This window comes from Sarcophilus harrisii, chromosome 4 (assembly GCF_902635505.1).
Source record: "Sarcophilus harrisii chromosome 4, mSarHar1.11, whole genome shotgun sequence".
NCBI classification, from domain to species: domain Eukaryota; kingdom Metazoa; phylum Chordata; class Mammalia; order Dasyuromorphia; family Dasyuridae; genus Sarcophilus; species Sarcophilus harrisii.
Genome location: NC_045429.1, coordinates 23,794,008 through 23,820,117, shown reverse-complemented (window position 1 = coordinate 23,820,117; position 26,110 = coordinate 23,794,008). Strand labels below are relative to the sequence as shown.

At 47.2% G+C, this 26,110-nt stretch overlaps 1 protein-coding gene across 1 annotated transcript; it reads left to right on the top strand.

The window, feature by feature from the left end:
- The first annotated feature begins 1,638 nt into the window (after positions 1 to 1,638).
- Positions 1,639 to 18,619, top strand: SHISAL2A (shisa like 2A). The gene is made up of 3 exons (XM_031969109.1): positions 1,639 to 2,339; positions 15,159 to 15,298; positions 18,269 to 18,619. Exons 1-3 carry the CDS (start codon positions 2,158 to 2,160, stop codon positions 18,454 to 18,456), a joined length of 510 nt encoding a protein of 169 aa, XP_031824969.1. The 5' UTR covers positions 1,639 to 2,157; the 3' UTR covers positions 18,457 to 18,619.
- The last annotated feature ends 7,491 nt before the right edge of the window (positions 18,620 to 26,110 follow it).

Here is a 26,110-nt window from a genome sequence, read left to right as displayed (position 1 = left end):
CACCCCATTTGACAGATGGGAAATCCGAGGCACAAAAAAGATTGTGGCTTTCTCAAACATTACACTAGTAGCAAGGTAGTAACCGAACCGGAGTCTTTTGACTCCAAGTCCAGAGTGCTTTTCATTATTCCATGTTACCCATCTGATACATTCAGTGTCCCATTAACCGTATATGGGGAATATTTGGTCAAATAAATGGTTTGCAGCTTACCTCCCCTCCTCCAGCCCTTTACCATCAGCTCTGAGGAAAGGAATAGTGTCTTCTCTGTAATCTGTCCAGGGCTGAGCACAAGACCCTGCTCCCCGTGTTCAAGAAATGCCCTTAACTGAATGAAGAAAGCCCTATCTTCTTTCAAAATTCGCTCTGCCTCTTCTTCCTCCCCACTCCTCTCCTTTTTTCTTTTCACCTTCTTCCTCCATATCGCCCCCTTTCCCTCTCTTCTTTATCTCTAAAATGAGGTTAGGTTAAGTGACTTTCCATATCCCCCAGCTCTGATATCCTATATTCTTAGATCCTTTCCAGCTCTACCATCCCATGTTCTCAGTTCCTCGTCAGGCTGACATTTTCCATTCGAAAGACTCTCCCGATGTTCTCAGGTCCCCCCCGCTCCGATATTTTCCATTCCGAGGGTCCTCCCAGCCTCTCACTATTTGTGCCGAGATCCCTTCCAACTCTGGTCTTTTATGATTCTCTTATTTAGTGAAGCTTCAGGACAGTCTGGTTTTAGAGGGGAGTTCCATTCGAAGGGGGATCTTCCCCATAGCGGAACAGGAGGCTCGGCATCTCAGTAGGGAGCTGGTTGTAAGAACATGTCAAGGTTCCAGCAGGGGAACAAAAGCGATCTGGGTGCTGTCAGAAGCAACGAGGTGGCAGGTGGCAGGAGAGTAAAATGGACGAGGGAGAAAAAAAGATGAAGCCCCTTTACTGATCTCAGTCAAGGAACCGAAATAAGCCAGCTGAAACCATGAGAGTGGGGCAGAACTCCCTCCCTGCTGTCTCTTCTCCCTGGGAGCCCCAGTCTTGAAGAAAGGGCCCAAAGACTTGACTTCTCATCCCTGTTCTGCTACTTTCTGGCTGAGGGATCCTTGCCAATGCCTTCTCTGCTGCCTCAGTTTCCTCCGCTCTAAGATTCTCTCTATGTCCCTCCCATGATCCTTCAGGCTGCTTTGACATTCTCTTACTCACCCCCCAACCCCCGGGGTTGCCATGTTGCCCGGGTACATACATGTCTTTTTCCACTGTTAGACTATAGGACTGGGAGCTGTGGGTAGGCATGGAGGGGGTGAGAGGGAGGCTGGGAAGGAGCTACTTCATCTTTCCAACCCCAGTACCTGGCACATGGCCTTGAATGTACAATAGCAGACCCTTAATGAAGGGAGGCAGAATTGAACGCCCTCCTCATCCCCACCCCCTCCTTCCTTTCTTTTGGCTTCTTTCTTCTCTCAATTATCTATGTGGTTTATTCTCCCCCTTTTCCCCCCATTCACTGGGAGTGGGAGTCCAGGATTTGGGTCCCAGTTCTTGCCCTTTGCCCTTCCCCATCCCCTTCTCTCTCTCAGCCTCAGTTTCTTTTTCAGGAAAATGAGGGATCATTCTAAAGTTCCCCCCCCCCCTCCCCGGTAAGCCAGCTCTCCCATTCCCTGCTTCCACTCCCTCCTCTGCTCTCTCTCCCCGCGGCTGCCCCATTATCCCAGGTCATCTCCGCTCCCTCCCTCTTCCTCTCCTCCCTCCCATTTTCCTCCTTCCTTCTCCTCCGCAGGAGTCGGCTGCGCTCTGCCTGGGTCAGCGCTCTCTCCCCCACCTTCCCGGAGCCTGATGCGCTGAGCCGGGGCCGTCCTGAGCTTGGAGCCCCGGGGCTGGAGGCGGGACCCCGGGGGCCGGAGAACCGGCGAGTCCGGCTGGGGAAAGGGGCCCGGAGGCGGAGCAGCCGGCGCCCCGAGGCCCCGGAGCCCGAGCCCCAGGTCAGCCTCGGGAAGCCCTCGCTCCACCAGGGCCCCCTCCGGCCCGGGTCCCACGGGTCCGGCCGCTTCCTCCGAGCCCTCCGGGGCCTCCCGGGGCGCAGCGGACCAGCGGCCGGCCGACCGCCGGGCGCGTCCATCCTCCCGGCCTGCCTCCCGTTGCTCCGGCCCCGGCGGCCGAGCGCAGGGCTGTGCGCAATGAGCAGCTCGTGCAGCAGCTACCTGAACGCCGCCAAGGAGCTGGTGAGCGGCTTCCCCTGCCCCGGGCCCGGCGGCGAGGCGGCCGCCGTCTACTGCTGCGGCTTCCAGGACCACCGCTACTGCTGCGACGACCCGCACAGCTTCTTCCCCTACGAGCACCGCTACATGTGGTGGCTCAGGTGAGGCCCGAGGCCCGGCCGCGCCCCCTCCTGCCCCTCCCGGCCCCTGCCCTCGCGCCCTGCCTTCCCTTCTGCCCTCCCTCCTCGGCTTCCTCCTCTCCTTCTTTCCATTCCTCCTGCCCCTTCCCTTCTTCCTGCCCTCCTTCTCCTATCCCTCCTTTCCCTCTTTTTCTCCCTTCTTTTCCTCTTGCCCTCCTTCCCTTCTTCCCTCCATCTTTGCATTCCTACTACAGCTCCTTTCCTTCTTCCTGCCCTTCTTCCCCTATCCCTCCTTTTCCTCTTCTTCTCCCTTCTTTCCCTCCTTCCCTCCTTCCCCCATCTTTCCATTTCGACTGCCCCCTTCCCTTCTTTCTACTCTCCTTCCCTTATCCCTCCTTTTTCTTTTTCCCTCCTTCCTTTCATCTTTCCATCTGTACTACAACTCTTTTCCTTCTTCTTGCCCTTCTTCCCTTCTTCCTTCTTTCCCTCTTCTTCTCCCTTCTTTTCCTCTTTCCCTTTTTCCCTTCTTCCCTCTATCTTTCCATTCCTACTACCCTCCTTCCTTTCTTTCTGCTCTTCTTCCATTATCCCTCTTTTTCCTCTTTCCTTCCTTCCCTTCTTCCCTCCATCTTTCCATTCCTACCTAAGCTCCTTTCTTTCTTCTTGCCCTCCTTTCCTTATCCCTCCTTTCCTTCTTCTCCCTCCTTTTCCTCTTCTCCTCTTTCCCTTCTTCCCTACCAGTCCAAAAATCCTCCTTTCCTTCTTTCTGCCCTCCTCTTATTCTTCCTTTCCCTCTTCTTCTCCCTCCTTTTCCTCATCTCTCCTTTCCCTCTTCTTCTCCCTCCTTTTCCTTTTTCCTTCCTTCCCTTCTTCCCTCCATCTTTCCATTCCTGTTATCCTTCTTTCTGCCCTCCTTCCTTCTTCCCTCCTTTCTGCCCTCCTTCCTTATCTCTTCTTTATCTCCTGTTCTTCCTCCTTTTCCTCCCTCCCTCCTCACCCTCTTCCTTTCATCCTTCCCTTCCCTCTTTCTTCCCTTTCCTGTTCCTCTCTGTGTTCTTTCTCTCCTTCTTTTACCATCTTTCTTCCCTTTTATGCCCTCCTTCCCTGCCTTTCTTCCCATTTCCCAATCCTTTCTTCCCTTTCTCCTTCCCTCTCTTTTCCCTCTTTTCTTTTTATCCTGTTTTTTCCCCTTCCTTCCTTCCATTCACTATCTCCTCTTTCCCTTCACTCTTTTTTCCTTCCTTCCTTTCTTCCCCTTCTTAACTCACCTACCTTCCTTTTTTCCTCCCTTCTTCCCTAGACCCCTGTTTTCTTCCTTCCCTTTCCCCCAACCCTGACAGTTGTACAGTGTGTCCTGAAAGTATCAGTGAAATTTTAGACTGTTAAAGTTTAAAACCAAATTAGAACTTTGGGGACATCTTGTTCTTGAGTTATCTCATTATGTCCTACTCTCTATGATTTTCTTGGCAAAGATACTGGAATGGTCTGTCATTTCCTTCTCTAGATCATTTTTACAGAGGAGGAAATTGAGGCAGGCAGGATTAAGTGACTTGATTAGAATCACATAGTAAAGTGTCCGAAGCCAAATTTGGATTCCTAATTCTAGGGCTGGTGCTTTATCCACTCCACCACTTAGTGTTTTAATACCTGTTTTAAAAAATGTATATCCATTATTTCATTGGAGTTTCACAAAGACTCTAGAAGGTCAGGGTTACAGATATTATTATCCCATTTTACAGATAAAGAAACTGAGGCTCAAATGGACTTGTCCCCAGTCATCCTGCTAGTTAAGTGTCAGGAGTCTTTCTGACTCGAAGTCCAACCCTCTGACCTTGTCCTCTTAGTTTCGAGTATCACATTTAGGGAAAGCTTTGCTAGACTGGCGAATAACCAAAGGAGCTAACTAGACTAGTGGCTTTGTGACATCTGGGGATTGTTGAAGGATTCAGGGACGTTTAACTGAGAAAATCAAGTCCTGGGGGAGCGTGGAAGTCGCCTCCAGATACCTGGAAGGCTGCCACATGGGAGAGGGCTCAGCCTTAGTTCTTCTTGGCCCCAGAAACAAAGTCAGGGACATGGGAGGCAGCCAACTGAGGCTTAACATCAGGACTATTCTGCCTCAGGGTGGGCAGAGGGAAGGGGATGAAGGGAGAGTGGTTCCTGACAATGGGAGCTCCAGGTGAGCTGGGCTTTCTGGGGGGCTGAGCCTTAGGCCAGGGTTCCTGACAGCTTGAGCTGAACAGGGTTTGATGGATTTCAGGAGGGGGTGGGGAAAAGGGTCCCCATCCTTAAAAGTCTTCAGGAAAAGGTGGCTGATCTCTTTTGGGGGACTGTAAATTCAGGTGCTGCCCTTTCCCTTCTTCCCTCTGTTCTTCCAGTCCTTCCGCCCTCCTTCCCTTCTTTCTGCCCTCCTTCTCCTATCCTTCCTTTCCCTCTTCTTCTCCCTCCTTTTTCCTCTTTCCCTCCTTCCCTTCTTCCCTCCCAGCTGGGAGATTATGTGCTTCTGGGTTGGATCAGCTTCCTGCTTAGTCACAGGTTGGATGAGATAGATGGCTAACGAGGATCCTGCTGGTTTTCCCCGCTGTGGAGCCGAGGAGCTGCATGTTCAGACCTTAGGAAACCCACGATCCCAGATCTCAGAGTGGGGAGAGATCTCAGCAGCCTCTTAATTTCAGCCCGAACGACCTAGAACTTGTGAATGAAGTGAAAATGTCATGAGGCCTGATTGTGTCCAGCTTGAGGTAGGAGAAAGAGTATTGAGTATGGAGCAGCCATTCTAACTCAACCACTTACTACTTACTTGTGTGACCTTGAGCAAGCCGCTTCCCTCTCTGGACCTCAGTTTCTTCGTCTGTAAAGTAGGGATAATAACAATAACTCGCAACAAGGTCCTTCAGAGGTAGAGAGTTGAGATAGTCGTGGGAAATTCAAGGCCAGGGAATCCAAGTTCACAAGAATAAACACAGATCACAGAACCTTAGAATCAAAAGGGACCCTGCAAGCTGTCTAATCTGACCTGGGTCTGGACAAGAGTCCTCCCCGTAACACTCCTGATGAGTGGTCACCTCCAGGTGGAGCTCCAGGGATGGAGAATGTCCTGCCTCCCAAGGCAGTCATCCCACTCCAGGATGGGGAGATGACGTTGGCCCTTGTGCAGGAGGGATTACAGAAGGGACAGACAGATCCATCATTGGGGCGATGGTGTTGTCTGAGAAGAGCATCTGGCAAGTCCCTGTCAGTCTTGTCAATCTATTAACTGAGTCATATTATACATCGATTTCCTTTCTTATGTCTCCCTCTTGATCATCCTCCTCCCTAACGCTCCCCCACGGAACCCTCCCACCCCCACCATGACCCTTAACCATCACCCACTGAAGACTCTTTCACATGTTGGGGGCAAAGGCAGCTGCTTCACAGGAATAATAGGGAAATGCCTTAGCCCGCTCCCTCTCAGGCCCCAAAGAGTACCCCCTCTTACCTCTGAAAATCATCCCTCCTGAGTCTTTCTGAGAGCTCCGCCTGGTACCTATCCCAGGCAAAGTGGGCCGTGAGCAGTCTGAGAGAAGCACATGTTACTTCCTTCCCATCCCCTACCATATCCATCCTTCAGACTCAGGAAGGAACGAATTAATCTGGCATTAATTGATTAACTAATTGATTAATTAATTCATTAATCTTGGGCCCTGGGGCTTAGATCCAGGGCAGGAAGATTTAAAATGGCAGAGTCTTTGCCCTCAGAGCTGGCAGAGGGATAGTGCAGCATACCATGTTACAGACTAAAATCCTACAGGTTCCCCCATGATGAGGAGGAAGGACAAAATCGAGACAAGGGACTTGAGGGAAAGTTGAAGAAGGAGGAAGAGTCCACAGTGAGGAAAATCAGGGAATCCTTCATAGAAGAAGGAGCTACTGAGCCAGAAATTGAAGGGAAAGAAGGATTGTGAAGGGTAGAGAAGAGGAAGGAGTATGCTCCAACCCTGGGAGATGGCCCCATGAAATCGCCAAGATGACAAGGTCAGGGAATGGTCTGGAGGAGACGAGAGGAGAGAAATAAAGCTAGAAAGGTATGTTGGAATGGGTTGTGGAGAATGCTGAATGCCGGCTAAAGAACTGATATTTTTAATCGTATAAACAAGAAGGAGCCGCTGAAAATTCTTGAACGGGGAAATGCCATGGTTGGATCTGGATTAAAAGAAGGATGATTTAGGGAGCTGTGAGATGGATGAACTGAACACAGAGACTGGGGGCAGGGAGGTGAGTTAGAGGCTGTGGCCATAACCCAGGTGATGAGGACTTAAACCAGTCTCAAAGAAAGAAAAGGCGACAGAGCTGATAGAACTGGAAAAGGCAGGCCTCCGCAATGACTGGATGAGAGCTGAGGGGGGAAGACGTGGGGCTGGGATGGGTGCGAAGAGAAGGAACCAGAGAAGTTGGGAGGAGAGGATCAGGGTTTGGGGCAAGAGGGGGACACTCTAAATAATATTTTCAACCATTAAATGATCCAAAGAGCGCTTCTTAGGCACCGACTATATGCCAGGTACTGGGCTATGGCAGGAATATAAAAAGTGGAATTCTGGGTTTGGGATGTGGGTAGGACATCCAGCAGGTGAGGGATGAAAGGAGACAGAAATGGGTCTGGGCTTGTGGATTTGGGGCTCATTTTTAGGGCAAGGGTAATCCTTGAAATTGAATGGCTGTTTCCAGGGGCAGAAGTGACCCCAAAGAGACTTGTGTCCGATCGATATAAGGAGGGCCTCTCCCCGAGCTGCTCCACAGCAGAATGGGCTGTCTTATCACACAGTGAGTGCCCATTAGAGCTGCAGGACCACCTGCCAGGGAAGCTATGGAAGCTCGTTCCTGCTCAACCCTTCATGCTCCAGGATTTTCCATTGCATTGAAACAACTGCTATCACTGAACTCACAATGGCCCCTTTTCCAGATGGGAAAACTGATCAGTGTTAAGTCCAGAGTTGCTTTTTTGGCTTCAAGCTGCAGCCTGGGCTCTCCTCGAGCTGCCAGCTTCTCCCACCTTCCCTCTTGGTCCTAAACACTCTATGAAGGGGCTCTTTGCAGAGACATAAATGAACCTTCTCTTGGGTCCTCAGGGAGAGCAGTCAGGGAGAATCTGCATTTAGCTTAAAGGGACATCAATTCCATTCAATTAGTCAGTTCAGTTCCACAGACATTCGTTAAGCTTGTGCCCGGGACTGGACTGGACTCTGGGGAAACAAGACTAATGGGCAGTTCTTTATTCCACGCATTATGTGCCGGGCAACGTGCTAAGCTCCGGGGTGGGAAGAGCACTAACTTGTCTCTGTCCCTAAGAACTTAGACTTTACTGAGATGCTACCATGTGTATCCCTTAAATAAACACAAACCATGCAGAAAAACCAAAAAATTTGGGGACGGGGAGAGCAGTAAGGGTCTCTTATAGCAGGTAACGTTTATTGGGACTGAGCTTTAAAAGGAGCTTAAGCATTCAAAGAAGTAGCGGTGAGGAAGAGGTGGATCCCAAGTGTAAAGGACCGCTTGGGCAAAGGTGTGGAGGTGGGAGACCGGAGCCTGCAAGCAGTTCAGCTGGCTGGCTGCCAGACTGAGGAGGGGGAGGAGGTGAGATCAGTCTGTCTTGTAACCAAGGACGGTGCCTTTGGACTGAGAAGAAACCTTGGCTCTGTGTGACTCCCTGGTGTGGACTTCAGTTTCCTCCCCTGTCAAAAATGAGAAGATTCGACTGCATGATTCCAAGGTCCTCTGCGGCTCAAAGTTGACGATCTCTGATGAGGCTTTTCCATTAACGTTTCAAAACAGGTGAAAACCAGAGGAGGTTTGGCAGACCAAGGGATTGTTCATTAAACAAGGCCTGCCCGGAGGTCTGCGTGAGAAAACCACCAGACAGCCTAGATAATGCCCTTACTGAGCCAACAGGGACCAATAATTATTATTAATTAATCATGATTAGTTATTAAAATATTAATAATTAATCATGATTAATTAATTGATCATTATTCCCATTTCTCAGGCCTGGGCATTTCATGGCAAAATGCCCGTAAATAGAGAACTGCCCCCAGAGCTGGGAAAACCCAGATTCAAATCCAGCCTTGACATTTCCTTGGTTGTGTGATCTTGGGCAAGTCGTGTGGTCTGAGTGTCCAAAGTTATACAGAAGGTGCCAGCTTCTTTGGTGAGGAGTTCCTCAGGCCGCCCCTCTCCCCTCAGTCTAAGTTTTACCAATGCTTTCCCAACCACATCCCTGTGTGGCTGGCGGCCTATGCCTCCTGGCCCCCACTCTCTCCTGTTCTGTGCCCAGAGATCAGAGGCACAAAGATCTCCTCCGGGCTGGAGATCACTTTGGACCTCATTGGACCCTTCAACATGCCCCAGATGGGCTTAGCAGGGTGAGCAGCTATGCCCCTCGCCGTCTCCCGGGCTCAGCTGTTTGCCCTTCGCTAGGGTTCTCCCCCCCCCCAGTGAATTGTGCAGAGATTATTCCAGTGTCCTACTGAGGAAACTGAGGCTTGGGGAGAGATGACTCTCCAGGACTTACAAAGCTCATGAGTATCAGAGGCCAGATTTGGGGTAGTGAGAAGTTAGGTTGTAAGAATTTGTGTGGATACAGGATTTGGAGGGGGGTAGGAAGAGCAGGGAACTCCACTGGTTCTTTGAATGAGGCAGAAAACAGGGAGGACCAGAGAATGCATCTCCTAGATTTAGGTCTATGCCCTTTCTACCAAATCATGCTTCCCCAAAGACTTAGGGTCTATGCGCAACTGAAATAAAAAGATCTGAGGAAGTTCAGCCCATCATCTCTGAAATGTCTAGCTGGGAGGACTCAGAAGGAGGGATCAGGGATGCCAAAAGATGATTTCCTGCCCCAGAGGCGCCCATGCCCAAACCTTAATGTGCTCTCTGGAACCGAGACCTCAGGCAGCGGTCAGGAGGGTCAGTTTCCTCGAGAAAGCTAGCCCGGACATTACAGGAGCGCTCCCTCCAGCACATGAGGCTTCCCAGAGACACACGACGTAGGGGAACAGGAACACAAAAACAAAGGGGAAATTACTCGGGAACATCACAGTCCTGGGGTCCTACCATTCAGCCCCCCCAAATAGTCTCCCTTTTGCCCCCCACCTATCTCACGCTTTCTAGAATAATCAGTCCTGCAACCAGAGTACAATGTTCTAGCTTATTGTAAATACTAACTCAGGGATTCTCATTCCCCTTACAGATGGAAGAAAGACTGATTTTTCATTCCCACAATTGACAGCTTTTACTGTCTTTTTGTCCCCCCAGCTCCACTTACTTTAATATAGATGCTTTTTCTCCTTCCCTTAACTTTATCATAAAAAACCCCTCCCATCTTTCTTTATGACCAATTCAGTCAATGGATAAACATTTATGAAGCTCCTACTGTGTGCCAGGGACTGTGCTAAGCACTAGCAAAAGAAATCCCTGCCCTCAAAGAGCTTACAATCTAAACCCTTTTAACAGTTAAAATAAGCAAATCAGTGTCAGTTCAATGATGCTGGAAAGTTAGTGCAGTTTCTCATTATAGTCAGGACTGCATTAGCCAGAAAACCATGCACTTTTCCTCATCTTATTTACCTCATTCTTCCAGGTCTCTATTTAAATCCCGATACGTTTAGAACAAAAATACCTTGGAAGGGATTAGCTGACAAGTGGCCAGGCTTTCTAAGAATGGCTCTGAGGAAAGTTGGGGGGAAAGGAGGAAAGAGACAGAAGGGAGAGAGACTCTTCTAATTGTCTGTCACTTCCTTTTAGGGACTTGTGCAATTAAATGGCCTTCTTGCTTCCTCCCGAGCAAATGTTCTCGAAGCCAGGAACATTTGCTACTGTTTGGAGCATGCTGTCCCCAGTCCTGCATTAAACTTGACTGTGAAGCTCATTCTAAATCCTTAGAAGATGGTCTCTCCCAGATCCATTACTTCCCTACAAGGGAAGTGTGCATTAGGATCTCCTCAGGGACTCACGCCGCCTTCTACCATTGAACAAGGAACCAGCCAAGCACTTAACGCTCTGGAGAGGTTGTGACTTACACAAAGCATTTGAACCCAGGTCTTTTGACAGCAAAGATAAAACCTTGGAGATTAGTTGGAGGACCTGAATTCAAATCCTGCCTCCTATCTTTAATAGCTGGGCCAGTCACATGACCTCTCCGGACCTCAGTTTCACCATCTGTAAAATATAGATAATAACAACATCTATACCACTAAGTTGTTGTGAGTCAGATGAGATAATATAATATCAAGTGCTTTGCAAAATCTCATTCATAATAAGTATCATTACATCATTGATTTTTAGTTATTTCAGTCATAGCTGACTCTCTGTGACTCTATTTGGGGTTCTCTTGGTGGAAGTACTGGAGTGGTTGGCCATTTCCTGCTCCGGTTTATTTTACAAATGAGGAAACTGAGGGAGACAAGGTAAAGTCATATAATTTGTAAGTATCTGAGGCTGAATTTGAACTCAGAGTTTCCTGACCCCATGTTCCATTATTACATCATCCTGCCTTGTTTTCAAGGAATTCTAGAGAAAATGACCCTGTATTCAATCTAGTTAGCTCATGCCATTTTTTCTTATTAACTTTTTATTGATAAAACATATGCGTGGGTAATTTTCCGCACTGACACTTGCAAAACCTTCTGTTCCAAATCTTCCCCTCCTTCCCTACCCCCTACCCTAGATGGCAGGTTGGCCAATACATGTTAAATATCTCATGCCATTTTTCTCCAAAATGAAAGGCTTCCTTATCTCTAGCTGAAATCCTTCTTCCTTCAATTGGAACCTGCTTATGGCCTTATGGATGAAGGCATGTCCAGATCTTGGCCAGTAGCCGATTTAAGTAAGAGGGAACCTCACAAGAAAACTCTCTGAATCAAACCCTTTCTGTGCACCTCAGTTTCCCCATCTCTCAAATGACAGGGTTGGAATCAACGGCCTTTAAGGTTTTAAATATCCTGTGATTTTTTTCTTAAGTCAAAGCCCATACAACAATCATAATCACACCCAGAATCTATTTTTCCAGGAAATAGAGTTTCCAAATCTTCAAGGCGAGCCATTAGGTCAGGTTACTTGGCTCCCACTCACTCACTCAGCCTTCATTTATTTAGTAAAATACTTTCTGCCCTCCAGGAGCTTACATCTAGCTCAGGGAGTCAATATGTGCACAGGAAAGTATCGATAAGTTCAGTCAAAATAAATGCAAGGTAGTTTTGGCCAGGAGGGCACAAGCAGCAGAGGCAGACGGGGCTGATGGAGAAAGGTTTCTTGGAAAAGCCTCATGTTCTTTCTTCTCTAAGACTGTAACAATCTGCATCTGGGGAGAAAGACTGCTGAGTTCCACATGCAGTCAGTCACAAGATTCTCATTCCAACTCCCAGTGTACAACCTGACCTCCTTGGGTTCCAGGAGAGAGGCTGAAGGAGACTGAGCAGCCCAAGTTCTCTTTGGGTCGCCCCCCCCTTCAATCAAATGGTTTTTCCCTCTTTTCAACATCCCCCTTCCCCACCCCTCCCACATCCAAGCCACTCTACCCGCAGAGTTTGATGTCTGACTACCACATTCAGGAACCATGGAATCAAGGGATTCAGAGCTGGAAGGGACCTGAAAAGCCCTTCACATTAGAGAAGAGAAAATCGGACTCCTGGGCCAAACCCCCCCCCCCAGTAAACAGCAAAACTGAGATTTAAACCAGGTCTTCTGGGTCCAAATCAAGCCAGCAATCCACAAGCACTAATTATACACCTACTGGGTGCTAGGTACTAGAAATACAAAGACAAGTGAGACAGAACCTTTATTAAGTACCTACTATGTGCCAGGCACTGTGCTAAGAACTGGGCTTATAGATAAGAAAAAGAAAAGGTGCCTTGCCTTCAGTGGTGTTACAATCTAACTGCGAAAGACAAAAGGAAGCCAGAAGTACCAGAGTATCTTGTCTGATGTGGGGGCATCTTGTTCTGCAGAGTTGAGAGCAAATACAATTGCAGAAGAAGAGGGTAGTAAGCTGGAAGTCTAATTTGTGCCTTCTATAAAGGGAGGTTTGGGGAGGAGTTTAGTAGTGAGCATGTCTATTCAAAATGGATACAAGTGAGTTGGGGAAGAGTCCTAGCAGTTGGGGAGATCAGGGAGGACTTTATCCAGTGGTATACTGGGATGTGTTTAACAATCAGCTCTAGTGGTCAGGGAGGGAAATGTGCACATCACACACTTTTAAGTTTAATTTGCCTTATTAACATTTTCCGATCACTTTCTTTAAGTCTTGACCATCAACAAAACAAGAAATCAAGACCCGATTTGCAGTGTTTGCTGACTTCACCCTGAAAATTTAACAATCAGCTCTTGGGAATACAGCTCTGGCTTCAACCCCTGGTGGCGTTTGAATGAGCCTTGAAGGAAATTAGAAATTCTGAGATCGTGAGAAAGTGAATGCCAGACATGGAGAAGAGCTAGATGGGAAGAACAGCGAGGAGTTGAGTAATGTGTGTGACCTAAGGCAGGAAAAGTAGGATAGGGTCAGGTGTGAAAAGCTTTAAGTGGCCAGCAGAGCACTGACCCATCATCCTGGACTCGCTCTTCTCCAGGCCATCAAAAGAGCTGCCATCCATTATGGCACTTCGGGAAGAAGTCATTTGGTTCCATTACTCCCCTAGCTCCTCCCCACAAGTCCCAGAAGTGGATAATGGAGGTGGGATCATCTTTATCTGCCAGATAAGGAAAATAAACTTTAGAGGGGTTTGCCCAGGGTCACAAAACAGTGAAATGAGCAGGGCTGGAGAAACAGCAAGTCCAGGGGACATTTTCCCCAGTTGCTTTCAATCAGTACCAGTCAGGGACCTTCTTGGTGTAGGGAACCAAGCTAGGCGCCGGCTGAGTGAATGAAAGCGCACTCAGCACCTCCAGATGGAGGGAGCTCCACTCTTATTGGCCAAGGTGCTTTTCAGGAGTGGGAAGTGGGTAGCACCCCATTGCTCCAGACTTCCAATCTTGTGGGGGAAAAGGGGGAAGGGAAGGAAGATTGTGGTGGATGCCCTTCATCGCTAGGAAATGTGGTCCTGATTGCTGGGCTGGGAGGGAGAGAATAAATGGGGATATTGCCTTAATTGTCTTTTTGATCATCTTAGCCCTGTTCTGGGACAAAATGAAGTGACTTGCCTTGCTTGGATAAATGGCCGGGAGAGAATGACCAAGAGTCCTTTAAGGGCAGAGATCGGGACTGGGTTAGGCTCTTTTTGTATCCCTAGCACTTGGCACATGGTAGACACTTGATAAATGTTTATTGATCAATTGATTTGGTGTTAGCATAATGAATAAGGTAGGTCTGTCTTATCTCTGGTTCATGAAAGGGAAACTAAAGTACAAAGAAGCTTGCCTGCTGGCAGACTTCAGGGAACAAGAATTTCCCTGGCGGGAGTGTAGAGGACCACAGAGAGTGGGGAACTCTGGGAAAAGTCTACTTGAAGCAAGGATATTTACAGCAGGAAGTTAACTCAGTGGGATTGAAGAGATGATGATTCTCTAGTTCCCATATATACTCAGTATTTAGCATGGTGATGTCATGGTTCTCTAGTTCCCATAAATACTTAGTACTTCGCATGGTGATGTCACGGTTTTACAGTTGGCACATGCTCAGTGTGCTGTAGTGATGTAATTGTACTAAGGTATATATATATAAGGGCTGAGAGGACTTGAAATAAGCAGACTCAAGAGAGACTTGAGTGAGAGTGTGCTCCAGCTCAAGCTCAGACTCCAGACTCCAGATTTCAGGCTCCCGACTCCAGACTCCAGTGAGATCCTCGAGAAAGCTAGCCCGGACATTACAGGAGCGCTCCCTCCAGGGCCCCTGAAATCTTTTAGAAGCTGAAAAAAATCATCCATGCTCTCTCCTGGCAGCTAGTCTCTGCCCTTCCTTAGAAGGTAGACACTCAGATCTGTTTCTATCTGAGCCCTTGCCAGTTGATTAGAGCTGCTAGAGATTGAGTTCCACTGTTGGAGACTTTAGGAACCCAGGGTCACCACCATGGACCCATGTGGCTTAAAGGGGACTTCCCAAGGAAGCTACCCAGGTCACACAGCCAGGAACGGATGGGCAGCTCCCCTTTTAATTTAGCCCTTGAAGGCTTTCCTCGGAATTCTGCAAGGATGCGCAGTCATCCTGAACTTTGGGGACTCTGAGGGAACCTCGGGGCTTTGGGCGCCAACTTTCCATGTGCTCATATTTAATAGCAGGTAGACTATTTTACAGATGGGGCAACTGAGGCCCTGAAGCAGAGACAAGTTGGTGGAGGAAGAGGAAGCAATTGCTCCCAGCTTCCCACTCTCCCTTCTCTCTACACCGATCTGGAAAATGCCCCAGACCCAGTGGATAAGTCGTTTTCTAGCCCAGGGCAGCTTAAGAAACTGAAGCTCAAAGGATGGAAGTAATCGCCCAGGGTCAGTCAGTCAGTCAATATTCTAGGAAAAAAGAAAACCTCCTGGGGACAGCTAGGTGGAGCAGTGGATAGAGCACCAGCCCTGAAGTCAGGAGGACCTGAGTTCAAATCTGATCTCAGACACTTAACGCGTCCTGGCTGTGTGACCCTGGGCAAGTCACTTAACCCCAATTGATTGCCTCAGCAAAAAAAAAAAAAAATCTCCTGGAAATCAAGGGGTTGAGATGAGGAAGAAGAGCATTCCAGGGAGGGAGACAGGTAGGGAGGAGGGTGGAGTCAAGAGATGGAAACCCCCCCCCCCCAGTTTGAAGAGGCCAGAACCCTGCCTGAGGCTCTGGTGGCTCTGCCTCCGCTGGGGCCATGGCCTCTCACTGGGCCCCGGGGTCTCTTTCTCCAGCATCGGAGCCCTGATCGGCCTGTCCGTAGCAGCCGTGGTCCTCCTGGCATTCATCGTCACCGTGTGCGTGCTCTGTTACCTCTTCGTCAAGTCCAAGCCCCCCGCCAAGCTGGAGACGGGCTTAAGCCTGCAGGCAGCAGGTAAGAGGCTCCGGCAGCCCCGGGGAGGGGAGGCTCCCACTGGCATCCCGGGAAGGAGCTGGGGAGGGGGGGCGGAGCGGCCCCCGTGAGAAAACCCTAGAAATGGGAATGGGTAAGATGCCTGTGTGTCTTCTAGGAACCGTGTCCCTGCGGCACATCCTGGGAACTCTCCCAGTTCTGAGAAACTACATTGACTCCTAGGGGGGAGGGGAGATGAAGGGGAGGGGGTCACCAAAAAGGTGAAATGCTGAGGAGCTCTGCCCTGCACTCACTGCTGAATTTTTCCGAGGAGGACCCGGAGCCCAAGGAGGTCACTGGGAGGTGGATGTCAAAGTGGGACAAATCTTCAAATCGGCTCCGTTTACAGAAGAAGCGGGGGCTCTGTCCAGGGTCCTGGGACCTGGTCAGGGGGACACCACGCCAAACCTACCTGCATACACAGCCACTCTGTCCGTGCTGCCTCAGCCTGGGATGTCAATAAATGGGTTAAATCATGTCAGTGTTACCTCAGGATCACAGAAAATGAGTCTCAGTGTCCAGCGTCCTTAACCCCCACGCAACGAAGCCCCAGTACCACCACCCCACCCCGCCTTGTGGCTCTCAGGTGTTCCAGTGAAGGGAGACCCCGTCTCCCACCCTCCGAGCAGCCCTTCCCAGAGCTCTGGGGCAGCTTCTCCCAAAGGGGTCTGTCCGGACCTCCCATCCCAACTGGCCTTTTGTAGCTTCTCATCGTCCCTCCTCTGATCTGATCTTGGGCCAAAGCGGATCCTTTTTCTGGCCTGCGGCCTTTACTCCTCTTCTCCCCAGTTCTCTCCCTTCTCCGATGGGGACACAATCCTTTCCCACCCTCCTCTTGATCAACTCCGGATTGTCAATGACCTGGGATGCCCAGAATTCAACGGAAAACTCTGGAGGGGCCAGAGCAGTGCGAAGCACAGAGGGACTGCCGCTACCCTCGCTGGATCCTGGATCCCTCCAAGCAATCCAAGTTTTCTCCAAGCAATCCGAGATCTCAGGAGCTCTTTTAGCTTCCATAGCACCCAACTGACTCCTGTTATGCTTGTGGCCCATGAAAACCCCCAGATCTTTTTCACATGATGTGCCACATTATATATACTTATGTCATTTTTTTTTTAATCAAAGTGTACAGTTTGAAGGGCAGATAGAGTGCTGGGCTTGGAGGCAGGAAGAATTCCTTTTCCTGAGTTCAAATCCAGCCTCAGACATTCACTAAGTTAGGCAAGTCATTTAGCCTTATTTGCCTTAGTTTCCTCATCTGAAAAATGAACCGGAGAAGGAAATGGAAAATCAGCCCAGTATGTCTGTGTAGGAAATTTCAAAAAAGGGTCACAAAGAGTCAGACATGATTGAGAAACAATTCAACAACAGCATATAGTTTGAACCCTTTATAGCTACCTTTTAAATTTGAACCACAATTCCATATCTTTGGGGATCATTATTCCATCAGTGATATGTGAGCTTTCCCTTCCCAGTTTTGTGTAATCTGAAATTTTAATAAGCAAACCATCTCTGCCTTCATCCAAATCTTTGGTAAAAAGTCACAGGACCAAGGACAAATCCCTGGGCTTGTTTATAAAGCAAAGAGCCACAAGCAGCAGGGTGCAGTAGGCCCCCTCTCCCCCTCCTCAAAATACCCTGTATTTTTTGATATTTATTTGGTATGTCCATCCCCACAGAGCCAAAGTACACGTGTCTAGCACCATGAGAAGTTCCCACAGAGCAGAGGCCTCCTCTGATCATTCCTGTTGCACGGAGATACATTGTGTTGTCCCCCCCCCCACACACACACACACAAAATATAAGCTCCTTGTGAGCAGGAATTGTTTCATTTGGGGCTTTGTATGCTCAGTGCCAGGCACTGGGCCTGGTACATTGTAAGTGTCTGTTGGTTGATTGAATAATCGCTCGATTGGTACACAACCTTTCTCTTGAGCTGAAAGATGCTTCAAACCCATAGAAAAAGATGGAGGATGAAGAAAAAGCCCAATTATCTCAGTGTGAGAAAGAATTATTTGGGAACAGACTGTGCCAAGGGAAAATCGTCGGTTTGGGAGCTAAAGGAGAACTGAAGGGTAGCCTGATGGGGAGGGAGCACTGGACTTGGAGAGCTAGTTTTGAATCCCATTATACTCCCCTTTCCAGACATGGAAGTACAATTGTAGCTGTGCAGGTTGGTGAAGTAGCACCTGGACTGGGAGGTCTGGAAATTATGAAGACCAAGGACAACTCTGAGAGAAATCATTGATTTTAGACCCCCACTCTAATTACAATCGATATTAATCAGTTTGATAGAATCATATCAAAATCCTGTCTATAAGGCCCCCAAGCTGTGAGCTACAGATTCTAAGTTCACTTGTTTTAACTGGTGATGGTGACCAAATCCAGCATGGCGGACAGCCCGGCTCCACGGAAAGTTCTCCAAAATATTTCTGTGCCTCCCGATCGAGCGCTCATCCATCAGGAGCAGGTGACTAATGGATGACCACTGAGGGCATTGCCTGTGATGGCTCACACCGTCTCCTTCTATCCCTAACAAGAAGCTTGTCCATCTTGTGTGGAGATATTTCTCACTTCACCTAGCCGGTGGCCCTGCTGGCATCTTGCTTATTCCATGGAATTATTCTGTATTTTCTAAAGCTATTCCAAAATGACTGGACATCCATTCCTATAAAAATAGGGGCCCAGAAGGAGGAGGCGTCTCAGATCATAAGGGAGATCTGAGGTCCACTCCATCAGAGGGATCACGGACCCTTAATAAAGTGCCGTTGGCTTGGACCTCTGGCTCAGTCTCTCTTAGTGTAGGCGGGATCATTTTAATCTCCACAGTTCCTGGGTACCGTGGTAGATCGGTTCAGAACTCTCCACTCTGGGCCCGAGATCCCACGAAATCCCACGGATGGAGCCCTGCCCCCCGGGTAACCTCGGCATGTGGTTTGCTGTGTTTTTCAGATGCAGAGCCCCCATCTTTGGAAGAGTCCAGCCGGAGCGGCAGGGGAGCCGTGGGGCCCAACAGCCTCCGAAGGCACTTCTTGAGCCCCCGGCTAGACTGTGACCCACAGGCCACAGACCCTGACCGCCTCTTTCAGAGGTGCTTCATCGCTACCGTGACCACTGCAGATGTCCAGGGCCTCCCCTGAGTCCTGTTCAGGGGGGCTACCTCCCCTCTCTCACCACCTGCCCCCAATAGCCTCAATACTGCCGATCCAACCCAAAGTCTGCTGCTGGGTCATGGCCTCTGATGGCCAGACACCCCTACCCCATTCCTGGCCACTGTGATTCCAATAAAATTCCCTGTTTGTCCACGTGTCTCTAGTCTACTGTGGGCTTCCCCGGTTGGGAGACTGTGCCCCATGTCACAGAAGCACTGAACGTTAACAATGTAAGGAGTCTCTCCGATCCCCATTCAGGCTCAAAAGGAGTTCCTCCTACAGCCCCTCCAGCAAGTAGCTGTCCATCTACTCCCAGGTAACAACAACACAACAACACAACCACCAGTATCAGTGTATTATAATTTATACAACCTTTTACTTCTGTTTCAGTCCCAAAACAAGACAGTGAAAAGGCTACTACATTATTATCCCCGTTTCACAGATGAGGAGATTAAGGAGCAGAGAAGCTGCACAATTTGCCCATTGGCACACAATCAGTTAGTGTTAAAGGCAGGATCTACACCCAGTTCTTCCTGCGGTGATCCAGCATTCTAGCTGCCAGAGGCATTGCCCAGAGCCCTGACCCAGGCACCAGTCCGGGGAATCCCAGATCACAAGCCTTTAAAAGCTTGAATTGTTAGAACCACAGAATTCAGTCCAATAAAGGATAGATAGAAACAACCCCATCTTAGATTTGGAAGCGACCTTAGAAAGTACCCATCCAAAGCATTCATCCAATTTTACAAGTCAGGAAACTGAGGCCCAAAAAGGTGAGGTGAGCTGGACAAATCACACCGAGTATCCTGGCAAAACCAGCACTAATACATGTGTCTCTGCTGCTCATGCCTTCCCCTCGGACATTGTCTTCCCCTATTCTGTCTAGATGTGTGTGCCCATGTGAGGTAAACATGTTCACCCATAGATGGGAGGTCTGATCTACCCTTCCCCAAAGAGACATTACGAGACTGAGCTTCCACCTTGAGAAGAACAAGAGAAGGGTCACAGTTAGGTGACCTCCAAGAGGGGTATGGGTTTAGACACCTCAGATCCCCACATGGGTCCCTCCACCATGTGACGCTCTCCATCCTCTTGCCATCCCAACTGCCTTTCTCTGAAGGCTCTCCAGGTTTTCAGAGTTCTTCCTAAATTTATTCTCTCAGAACTGAAGTTAGCATGCCGGACTTGGGCTGGTCAAGGCAGGGCCAGCAGCCGTCTCCATTCTAGACACCATGTTTCTCTTGATGCAACTGAGGTCAACATTAGCTTTGGAGGAGTTCCGTGTCACATGGTAACTTTTAGCAGTCTTGCAGTCCAAGATCTTTTTCAGAGCCTTTGGAAAAATCACAATTGCCTCGCCAGCCCTTATGACATTGGGGTTTGGGGACCATCAGCATTTGTGATGATTAAATTTCATTTTATCCCAGCCTTTATGGGCCTTTTGACCCTTTCATTCTAGAGTGTTTCTCCTTACAAACTGCTCCTCTTACACAGGAATCTTGCAAGGTAAGTAGTTCAGTATCATTCTTCCCATCATACAAATGGAGACATTGATGGAACAGTGGCTATGGAGTCCCAACCTCAGTGTGTCCAAGACCCCTCCAGGCAGCTTCACAGCTTCCACCACTTGGCTTATATGGAGTCACCAGTTTGATTCCTTCTAAATCCTATTGTCATCCAAGCTAAAGATTACTGAACTATTGTCAACTACGCCCTTGAAACTCCCTGGCCTTTCCATTTACTCTGGAGCTGAACTTTCTTTTGCATGCTAGTTCCCCAATTAGTGTGTGAACTTCTTCAGTTTTTGTTTGTTTATTGGGTTGGGGTTTTTGGCTGAGTTTTAAAAATAAGTTTTGTTTTTGTTTTTTTAATTAAAGCTTTTTATTTTTAAAACATAGCATAGATAATTTGCAAAACCCTGTGTTCCAAATGTTTTTCTCCATTCCTTATGCTCCCCACCCTTCATTAGATGGCAAATAATCCAATATAGGTTAAATATGTGCAGTTCTTCTATGCTTAGTTCCACAATTATCATGCTGCACAAGAAAAATCAGATCCAAAAGGGAAAAATGAGAAAGAAAACAAAAACAAAAACAAACAACAATAAAGTAAAAATACTATGTTGTGATAGATACTTAGTTCTCATAGTTCTCTCTCTGAGTGCAGATGGCTCTCTCCATCACAAAATCATTGGAACTGGTCTGAATCATCTCATTGTTGGAAAGAGCCACATCCAGCAGAATTGATCATGCCGTGTCCCAGGATCTCCTGGTCCTGCTCACTTTCCTCAGCATCAGTTCCTGTAAGTCTCTCCAGGCCTCCCTGTATTCATCCTGCTGGTCATTTCTTACAGAACAATAATATTCCATAATCTTCATACACCATAATTTACTCAGCCTTTCTCCAGCTGCTGGGCATCCACTCAGTTTCCAGTTCCTTGCCATTACACAAAGGGCTGCCACAAACATTTCTGCACATGGGGGTCCCTTTCCCTTTTTTATGATCTCTTTAGAATGCAGACTCAGTAGAGGCACAGCTAGATCCTAAGGTTTGTACAGTTTGAGAGCCCTTTTGTCACAGTTCCATGTTGTTCTCCAGAATGGTTGGACCAGTTCACAATCCCCAGGAATTCCTTCAGATCAGAGAGTCTCATTTTTTCTATTAGCATCCCTAGGGTTTAGCACAGTGTTTGGCACATGGCGCTTTTTTCATTCACTCTTATTAGCTTGCGATCTTGGGCAAGTCATAACCTCCCTGGGCTTTATCTGTAAAATGGCAAATCTAGATGACCTTAAAGGTCCTTCTAGTTCTTTATTTGTAATTGTAGGAAGAAACTGAAATAGCTTAATTTGATCCCAGCTCTCCTATCTACTGTTCTCCCTATATAGTGTGTCAGCCTTGGAGTCAGGGAAACCTGACTTTAAATCTGGCCTCAAACACTTAATAAATGAATAAGTCACTTTTTCTCTCTCTGCTTTAGTTTCCTCATCTGTCAAAAGAGGATAATAATAGCGATAACAGCAATTCCCAGAACTGTGAAGCTCAAATGAGCTCACACTTATAAAGCACTTTGCAAAGCTTAAATCACTATTACAGGTCTGGTTATTTATTCCAGGTGCTCCTTTGTCATGGGTTTTTTTCTCTTACATGATTTGAGGACAGCAATTGGATGCTTTTTTTTCCTAAGGAAGAGGACAAAAATAGGAAGCAGCTGCTCTTGCTTTTCCTCCCCTCAGGTTTAGTCCTAATGAGGCCCCAGTTGGAAAGAGCTCTTCTCCTTCTCTAGGTCAATTCCGCTCCCTCCGTGCCCTCAAAGTAACATATCCCTCCTTCCCGGTGCCCCAGAGAGTGCCAACAAGGACAGGTTGCAGCTGATTGGCTGCAAAGGGAGCCCCCTCTGCTCACCAGTGCTTAGAGACGATCCTGGCTGGTTTTTATTTCTGGCCACATCTCATCAGCCCTTGGGCATCTCATGAATATCCCAACTGAGCCCAGGGTCCCCTGGCTGGAGACTGCACTAAGGTCCCTGGCAGAGAACCCTGAAATCTTAGACTCTGGATTCTCAGAAATCACTGAATAGGATTTCCCTGAATCTCAGAATTATAGCATCTTAAAGGTCAAAAAGACATTAGGGGTCAACTAAGTCTACTTCAATTTACGAACGGGAAACTAAAGACCTGGGACAGGGGAGAAGCAGGGATTAGGGTCTTCAGATCAAGTCTCTGCTATTTGTCACCCTGTGACCTTGGACAAGTCTAGGATCACAGATTTAGAGACGGAAGTCACCTTAGAGATCATGTCATTCAAGCTGCTCATTTTATAGTTGAGGAAACTGAAGCCCAGGAAAAGAGAACAAACTTTCCTAAAGAGGTAGCGAGTGACAGAGTCAGGATTTGAATCCAGACCCTCCGAAATTAAAGTCCATGTATCAGGACACCTTGGGCCTCAGTTTCCTCACCTGTGAAATAAAAGGATTTGATTTGTTGCTCTCCAAGAGAGATCTTGGCTCTGAAATCTCTGAGTGTCCCATCTCTAGCCCAGATCCCATCCTTCTCTGGTCAGGAGCTCATTGCCTCTGAAAAGAGACCATCCCAGTACTGGACAGCTCCGATGAGCAACCATCTAGCCCATCAGAGGGAATGACTATTTGCCCCCTTGTAACTTGCCCCCTTAGTCTGAGAATCCCACCTCTGCCATTTACTTCTTGTGTGAACTTGGAAAAGTCCCTTAAATTCTCTGAGGCTCAGTTTCCTCATCTGTTAAAAAAAAAAAGGGTGGTGGTTGGGGGGGAGCCTTTCCAGCCGTTCTTATAATCCTAATTTGACCCACTGGGGTTAACTAGAGTATCTAGTCTTACAGAAGCTGGCAGACAGCAATCAGATTCCCCTCAGAACGAGCCAGGGATTACGTCAGCATCTCTGCCCATTACTTGCTACCTAGGGAAGATGGGAGATGGGAAGGGAGGGAGAAAATTTTAGGACACAAGGTTTTGCAAGGGTGAATTAAAAACTATCTTTGTGGTATTTTTTAAAATTTATTTTAAAAAATAAAAAGCTATTACAATTTTTAAAAAAATAAGGAATTAGCTGAGGATTTGAGATTCTTGAGAGGGAGTCACTTTGGGGGGAAGGATAGAGCTCTTCCCTTTCTCTTAGCCCTAACCACCCATCCCATTGACAGTCCCTGTCAGAGGGAGCATGAACTGCCCCTCCAAGGGAGAACACAGTGTCTCCACTCTTCCTGGCTCCAGAACTGATGGATTCAGTCCTTAGAGAAGAATGTTTATGTCGTTGTTATCCAATCATCTCAGTTCTGTCTAATTCTTCCTGACCCTATCTAGGATTAGCTTGACAAAAATACGGCAGTGGTTTGCCATTTCCTTGTCCAGCTCATTTTACAGATGAGAAAACCAAAGCAAATAGGGTTAAATGACTTGGCTAGGGTCACACAGTAGGTGCCTGAAACCAGATTTGAATTTGGGTCTTCCTGACTCCAGATGAGGTGCTCCATCTACTGCACCACCTAACTGCCCCAAAATGCCAATGATGCCATTCAAAAGCAAGCTGGGAAAACAGGCAATACCGTCAATTCCACAGCCACAGTTCCCTGCCTCTACAATTAGAAAGGTGTTTTTACTTTGGGACCACGCTTGATCATTTTAGTTACCCAGGATTTAGCTTCAAAGGATCATAGAATCACAGAATTTAAGAAGTAGAGGGGACAATGGAGGTTATCTAGTGAGTATAACCAGAGTATAATTGGGAAATATCAACCCAAAAAATACAGTAGATCATAGACAAAGTTACATATTGTTTGTTCTAAGTCAATATGTAGCCCACAGGGATCCTTATATATGGTTGGTACCCTCCCTCAATTTTATTTGATTTTGACCCCACTGGAATCCCCACTAGAACATACCTGGTAATCATCAAGTAGTTTCTGCTTGAAGACTTCCAGTAAAAGGACCCCACAAATCCTGGCTTTGCTGGCTCTTTCTAAAGGTTGGCTTTGGGTTTGTTGGTTTGTTTTGCTTTTTGAGAAGGTATATAAGGAATAATATGATACATGGATGCACACACACGCACACCTCACACCACACAGATATACATATTACAGAAATGCGGGGAAAGGGAAAGGATACACAAGGTCCCTAGAAAAACTGGACTCAAATTTTAAAGTAGTATTGAGGCCCACAATGTAGCTATCACCCATGGCAGGAGCACATCTCATATCTCTTGTATTTTGGAAGTCCTTTTTTCCTTCTCATGAAGGTCCCTTCGGGTTCCCAAGGCGAGGGCCATTAGAGTATGACGGTATTTTTTCAATCTTGAAGGATCCTTTCCCCAGGATCTAGTCTGTTCCCACTGTGTTTCTATCGGCTCCTAACCCAGTCATGGCTGTTGTGGTAAACGCTGCTTCCAGAATCACAAGATCTCTTAATATTGTGAAGCTTAGAAAGTTATAAGCTGATCGATCCCATCTCTTGTCCTGGTACCTAAGATGAGGAATTAACAACCACAATAAAGAGAAGAGTCCCTATGCTTACAATGCTCCTCTTCCCGTTCCCTTCCCATCACCTTCCAGACAGGAGGGAGAACAGAAGTGCAGCTTCTCTTTTCCCAGAATACTTTCTGCAAACCTTTTGTTATGTCCTTCTGTTCTCAGATGGAGAAGTCTCCTACTGGTCCAGTCTCTCTGACAACATGGTCAATGGGATGGGTGGTTAGGGATAAGGGAAAGGGAGGAACTCTATCCTTCCCCCAAAAGTGACTCCCTCTCAAGGATCTCAAATCCTCAGCTAATTCCCAATTTTTCATTATAATAGCTTTTTATTTTTCCAAATACATGCAAAGGTAGTTTTTACATTCACCCTTGCAGAACCTTGTGTTCTAAATTGTTCTCCCTCCCTTCCCACCTCCCATCTCCCCTAAGTAGCAAGTAATCCAACATATGTGCAATTCTTCTAGGCATATTTCCACATTTTCATGCTGTACAAGAAAAAATCAGATCAAAAGGGGAGAAAGTGAGAAAGAAAAAACAAGCAAGCAAATAATAACAAGAAGAGATGAGAATATTATGTTGTGATCCACATTCAATCCCCCTTATCCTCTTTTTGAATGTGGATGGCTCTCTCTATCACAAGACTATTGGAGTTGCTCTGAGTCACTTCATTGTTGAAAAGAGCCACGTCCATCACAGTTGATCATCACATGAATCCTGTTGTTGCTGTGGACAATGTTCTCTTGTTCCTACTCACTTCACTTAGCATTGGTTCATGTAAATCTCTCTAGGCTTTCTGCAATCTGCTTGCCAACTATTTCTTATGGAACAATAATATTCCATCACATTCATTTACTATAACTTATTCAGCCATTCCCCAACTGAGGGGCACCCACTCAATTTCCAGTTTCTTGCCACTACAAAAAGACCTGCCACAAACATTTTTGCACATGTGGGTCCCTTTCTCTCCTTTAAGATTTCTTTGGGATACAGACTGAGTAGAAATACTGTTGGATCAAAGGGTATGCACAGTTTGATAGTCCTTTGGGCATAGTTCCAAATTGCTCTCCAGAATGGTTAGATCAATATCAGTCACAACTCCACCAACAATGTATTAGTGTCCTCGTTTTCCCACATGATGTAAATTTTTTTAAAAGGTGCTAATTAGGGCTACTAATAAGTAAACTTTTATTTATTGCTGTTTAATCCTGTGTGACTTCATGAATTTGGAATTTTCATAGCAAAGATACTGGAATGGCTTGCCATTTCCTTTTCCAGCTCATTTTACATATGAAGAAACTGAGGCAAATGAGTTAACTCACACAGGTAGTGTCTGAGAACTGAACTGAATTCACCAACAATGTATTAGTGTCCTAGTTTTCCCACATCCCCTCCAACATTTATCATTCTCTTTTCCTGTCATCTTAGCCAATCTGAGAGGCGTGAAATGGCATTCTTCTAATCAATAGTGATTTAGAGCATTTTTTCATATGACTAGAACTAGCTTTAATTTCTTCAGGTGAAAATTGTCTGTTTATATCCTTTGACCATTTATCAATTGGGGAGTAACTTGCATTCGTATCAATTAACACCCTATTTTTAATACTCAGCTCAAAGATCGAACTTGATTTTCTCAACCAATAAC